At 41.7% G+C, this 6000-nt stretch overlaps 1 protein-coding gene across 3 annotated transcripts in view; it reads left to right on the top strand.

The window, feature by feature from the left end:
• The first annotated feature begins 2568 nt into the window (after positions 1–2568).
• The window catches only part of KCTD3 (potassium channel tetramerization domain containing 3), a 51735-nt gene continuing 48303 nt past the window's right edge, over positions 2569–6000 (top strand). For 2 of the 3 annotated variants that reach the window (XM_069459269.1, XM_069459266.1), the window contains exon 1: positions 2569–3060. In XM_069459269.1, coding sequence (XP_069315370.1) covers positions 2978–3060 — 83 coding nt within the window. In that variant the 5' untranslated portion in view covers positions 2569–2977. The remainder of the gene's footprint in view (positions 3061–6000) is intronic. The other variant, XM_069459267.1, reaches the window with a different exon arrangement.

The following is a 6000-nucleotide window of genomic DNA, read 5'->3' as shown; positions in this document are numbered from 1 at the left end:
GAAACCAAATATTTAAATCTGATTATGTTTAAGGTTTCAAACTTTATAAGCAGTCTCAATCTACTGTACTCTATTTCAATACTTAACATACATTTCTGATTTAATGTAGCACAAAATAAGAGATAAATGAGGAAACAACCTTGCCCATGAGTGTTTTCTCTGGACAAGGTAAGAGAATTATATTGTCTCCTTTCCACTTGTGGTGACAATGTGGGAAGTAGGACCTGCCTAAGAAATTGATTGAAGGTAAAGAAAAAGTTTTATTTCAAAGCTCCTGCCAGTTATTTGTTTAAAGACAGTGACAGCTCTCTTCTTCGGAAAGTAACATGGGCCTGATGGATTATGCATTGGTGGCCACTGGGCATGGCCTAGTCCAACAAACTTTTTCTGTAAAAGGCCAGATAGTAAGTATTTCATTCTTTCACAGGGCATATGGTCTCTGTAGTGACTACTCATCTTTGCCACTGTAGTGCAAAAGCTACTACAAACAAATCCGTGGAGCTTTCAGTAAAACTTTATGTTCACATAAAACTTGATTTACAAAAACAGGTGGTGAGCCAGATTTGGCCTGTGGGCCATATGGAAACTAGAAGATGAAGAAAGGAGAATTGAAATAGCTCTTCCTAGTAATGTAAAGCTCTATTTCCAGTGTGAACCTGGGAATCTGAGCAGATTATATTATCACTAACAGTTAATAATTACTGTGTAAAAAGAATGGAAAAACAAGCACCACATGTACTCACCATCAAACTGGTATCAACTGATCAACATTTCAGTGTATATATAGTAGTAACATTCATTGGGTGTCCGGTAGGTGGGAGGGGAAGGGAGGGATGGGTACATTCGTACCTAATGGGTGCGGTGTGCACTGTCTGGGGGATGGACACACTTGAAGCTCTGACTCGGGTGGGGCAAAAGCAATATATGTAAATTAAACATTTGTACCCCCGTAATATGTTGAATAAAAAAAAAAGAAAAAAAGAAGTGCTATGTAATGATATAAGTATAGTTTCATTTATTTATTTCAGGCAAGATACGACTCTTTCATAAATAATTTTATTTATAAGGCCTTATTTTAACTCCAAGACACTTCTTGAATTCAACAGGTGTTAGGAAGTGTTCTTTGACATTCTTCCAAGGTATGGTCCTAGGGAAAATTAAATGGCCTTTTAACCACCTATATCTATACTGTAAATTTGAAAGCAAAGTTTCAGATCCTGACAGAACCAGATATTATGGGTTAGGACAAAGACAGCTAATACTGTTTATGAAGTACGAAGGAGTCCCAGTTTGCTGCTACCTTAATCTTCCCAGTATAAAGTGAAGACATGAGGTACAATGCAGTGTTAGGGGTGGGGAACCGCAGCTTTGGATTCAAATTGCTTGCCTTCAAAGTCCTGCTATGCCACTTGCCAGCTCAATAATTTTGAGCAAGTTTTCGGATCATTTTAAGACCCAATTTTCTATTTTTAAAATAGTGATAACGATAATTGTGAAGAAAAGAGTGACAGAAAATATCAAACGATAATTGTGAAGAAAAAAGTGACAGAAAAATATCTAAACCACCTGGCATATGATAGACCCTCAATAAACACAAATTAGCTCTTATTATTATTAATCTAATCCTCATCAGCTGGAGTAAATTATCTTTATCTTGCATCTGTTAGTACTACTATCCTCTTTTAAGTCAAATCTAGATAAAGGAGAGCGTATCGCTGGTATGTTTGCCAGTTTTTTTTTTTTGTAAAAATTATTATGACCATGAGCATAAAAATTTAACATCACATAGATTGTAAATTTAAATTATTATGCTAAAGCTATAATACAACACAATTTATGCTAAGACTGTAGTACCGCAAACTAATGACCTCTGAAACCATGCACTGCCTTTGCTAGCCTTTGTTAGCTAGCAGGGCAACAGGTATTATAGTAAAATGTAAAAAATATATTTTAGTAGCCACTAAAAATTTTGGGTTCCAGTACATACTGTTTAATGAAAAAAACAAATAAACAAATAAAATTGTGTATCTGTGTGTGTCTAACATTAGCTGAGTCCTTACTATACTCCAGAAACGATTCACTGGGTACTACACAGCCTAGAGAATTTTTGTTTCCTCCCTGCTTAACAAAAGAAAACTGCTTAGGAGAGTAGGTATGAAATTGAAGAGGATAAGGTAATGAGTATTCTAAGGTTGTAAAATCCCCAAATTTTCATTGCATTTGCACTGTTTGCATTTAGGCATCAACTTTTACTACCTGTAGGAAAAGTTTTGCCTTTCCCAATCCACGTGGACAAGGTGGACCATAAAGATGCTTAGGATAGTTGGCCCAGATGTGTCCTTCGTCTGCAAGTCCGCCTCCTGGTGCTACAAGCCTTAAATATATAAAGGCAAAGGGGCTGGGACTGGGTGGGGAGTTGGGAAGAAATGGAATCCCGTCGGGGCAGACGCCTGGCCAGGAGCACATTCCCCCAGCCTCCCTCTGCGCCAGCCCCGCAGGGTCGGGAAGCTCCTCCCCAGCCGTTCCTTCCTCCGCCTCCTCCGCCGCCGCCTCCTCCTCCTTCTCTCGGGCAGGGGCGGGCGAAGCGTGAACGCTGCGGTATTTTGTCCCGAACGGTGACCCCTCCTCCCGGGCAGGCTGCGGCTGCGGCAGCCGCCGTGGCGGTGGCGGTACCCGATAGCTGAGGAGAGCCCCGCGCTGCCAGGCGGCGTGGAGGCCACGAGAGGTGGGAGCCGGCCGCCCTCGCGCGTTGCAGGAGCGGAGGGGTGAGGCGGCCGCGAGCGAGCCGCGCCCGGCCTCTGGGAAGGTGGGGGAGGCGCCGCGCACCTCCCGCCCTTTGGCCGCCGCCGCCGCCGCCCGGCCGACCCTGCAGCCGCCGCCGTTGCCTCGGGCTCTGGCTCCGGGTCCTGCGGGCCCCGTGGGCCCGGCGGCCCCGGCCGGAGAAGGAGGGCGGCGAGCGCGCCCGGAGCCGCCGGAGATGGCGGGAGGGCACTGCGGCAGCTTCGCCGCGGCGGCGGCTGGCAGCGGCGAGATTGTCCAGCTGAACGTGGGGGGGACCAGGTGAGTCGGCGGGGAGAAGGCTTGGGGCTGGGATGCCGCGGGCGGCCTCCAGGTGGGCGGCAGGGACCCGGTGGCGCGGGAACGAGGGCGAGTGGGGGAGCCCAGCCAGGTGGGGAAAGCGAAGGGCCCTCCAGGCGGGAAGGACGTAGGGTGGGTCTCGAGCTGGTGAAGTATCTGCTCCGGGAAGAGGCACAGGGCCTCTTGGAGTTGGCGAGAGCCAGGCCCGTGTGGCCGCGTTGCAGCCTTCCTAGAATGCCGACCTTTGTCCCTCCCGTTTCTAAGGTAGCAGGCTAAGAGGAACATTTAGAGCCTGACCTAATCTAAGAGTGTATTTGAGGAATTTATTTTCTAGAAGCCTGGCCTTGTGGTTTGGCTGTTGCGGATGAACCTGCCTCCCTTTCTCTTCGGTCAACAAGGTGTCGGTTTGCTTCGGCAGGGAAGTACAGCATTCTTGTCCATGCCTAATCCGGGGATTTGTAATTCGAAGAATTCCGGGGATGGAAGTGCAGCAGATTTGCAGTACATTTGTTATTTATTTTAAGAGTTTCTAGGTGCATGGGTTTGACAGATCTGTTCAACTTTTAGGGCAGTGTGTCCAGAAACTGCAGTTTGAACAGTTGGTTCTAAGAAGCTTTGGACATTGGCACAGCATGGCGCACTCGGAGTAAACAGACTGAAAGCGCTCCTCTGTCTATCTTCTCTCTGGCCTTCTGTGCCTATTATTAAGCTTGTTGGGGGGAAAATAGTAGTTTTTGTGGATTTCCTGTAACTTATGAGTCACTCCATTCAGAAAAGGGAGTTTGCCACCTCTGTTTGAAAGAAGGGGTGGTTGAGTTTTAGGCTTGGTCGGAGTTAAACGATGAAGTGCTCTGGAACATAGTGTTTTTTGCTGTGCTTGAGAATATGAACGATTTTCAACCAGTATTTTAACCAATATTTTTAAAAATGAAAAATGGCAACTCTGCACCATAGTGATAAAAAATGTATATCTTAATGCTTTAATCCTAAACATTTAATAACTTTCTAAGTGTACTAGAGAATGCATCACAGGAACCGGTAACACTATGTTCTTTTTCAGCTCTTCCTTTTTTTCCCTATTACCCCAAAGCAAAACTTTTGAGAATTGCAGTATTTTTTTCAATTATAATGGATGCCAATCTTATGGAGAAGATTTGTATCTTCTAATGTAAGAAATGGAGTTTTCCCTAAAATCATGTGAAAATATTGCAGGTGTGGTTAATTTATGGATGCAAAACTGGAATACCCTGTAAGAGTAGGCCTTCAGTGTGTGTTGATACTGACGAGTAGCGGTATTATTATTTAAAATCCCTACACTGGTTTCCAATTGCTATTGATTGTTGATATGTTTCTTTTCACATATTCAAAAGGACATATAGTATTATAATAAAAATTAAACAGTATTGTTATTTACTATGTATTGAAAATGGATTGCTTAATGCTGAGTGAAGTCTTGTTAATGACTGCAGAATTCAGTTTAAAATTTTAAATTGTGTAAGGCAGTTATCATAGCACTGTAACATTTTACCTTGTGTTTGTGTTATTTCTGGAACTCGATTTTATCAGGTTCTAAATTTTTCTAAGTGATTTAGCAAAGAATACAAAATGAGATAATATATTACTGGTTTTAACAATTTAGAAGACAGGTGAAAGTTAGGAATGAAACCGTTAAAAAATTAAACTTTAGAAATGTTAGGATAAAATATTTTATAAAATAAGTAGTAATGATACGGCCTGTGGAAAACAGCACCTGAGTCTAGGTGTTCTAAGAATATTTTCTAGATTTGCTTTGAATCGTACACTTGTGCAGCATTTTAGAGTTAGAAGACATCTAAAAGTCCTCTACATCTTGTACAAAACAGAGAGTAATACAGTCACTTAAGTCATAAGAGAAAAACAATCCTCATGTGATTGTTATTGAGTTAAGAAATTGCCACCTGTGGCATAGAATTGAAGCTCTGAAGTGATAGAGCCAAACTCAAAAAGAAAGTCATTATAAGAGAAAAACAATCCTCATGTGATTGTTATCGAAGTTGAGGAATTGCCACCTGTGGCATAGAATTGAAGCTCTGAAGTGACAAAGCGAAACTCAAAAGGAAAGTTTATTGGGAGCAGAGAAATGTATGCTATAGATAAGGTCTCCCCGCCCCCCCCCCCACCCTCCCAGAAGAGAGAAATGAAAATGGATGTACTCAAAGGAATAATAGAAATGACTAATTTTTATGATTCATTTAATACTTTGTGGGCGATTTAGGAAGTAGAGAAGATGAGATTTCATTTAGAATTGTTAATATTGATTATTATTTATATAAAAAAGTAATGAAGTGAAAGAAACCAAATATGACTCAATTTGTGATTAATTCTGTTATGGATAAGTATGATTTTATGTCTCAATAAATAGAGCCAGGACCAGGCAGTGGGGACTCGTGGACAGAGAGCTCTGGAGTCAGGCAGCTGTTTTCAGTTCTCAGCCTTTACCTCTAACTAGCTCAGCAACCTAGAACAAACTATCTTCTGGTGCTTAGTTTAGTAAAGTGATAGTAATAGCACCAACCTTACAGGATTGATACAGGAATTTGAAGTAATAAATGTGAAATGCACGGGCTAGTGACATTATCAATAGTTACATTGCAGAATAAGTAATTTTGATTAGATTGCTTCCAAGTTAATTTAGTGGGATGCAAGTAGCATAGATCGTAACTGTGGATATGCTAATTTCTTCAGTAATTCTTTTGCTGAGATCAGATTGCACATGACCCTATTCTTGGCACACTGTGGGTATGCAATTAAAAAAACAGAAAAGGCTTTCATATATATTTCAAATAATTATGCTCATCATATGTAATTTGAAATGTCTTAGTTTTCTTAAATTATATTTAAAACCAGTTTTAGGGCTTGGTGTTTTAAAAAAAAATTTGGTGG

This window comes from Eulemur rufifrons, chromosome 27 (assembly GCF_041146395.1).
Source record: "Eulemur rufifrons isolate Redbay chromosome 27, OSU_ERuf_1, whole genome shotgun sequence".
Classification (NCBI taxonomy): domain Eukaryota; kingdom Metazoa; phylum Chordata; class Mammalia; order Primates; family Lemuridae; genus Eulemur; species Eulemur rufifrons.
Note: the sequence above shows the minus strand (reverse complement) of the source record. Positions and strands in the feature narration are given on the sequence as shown.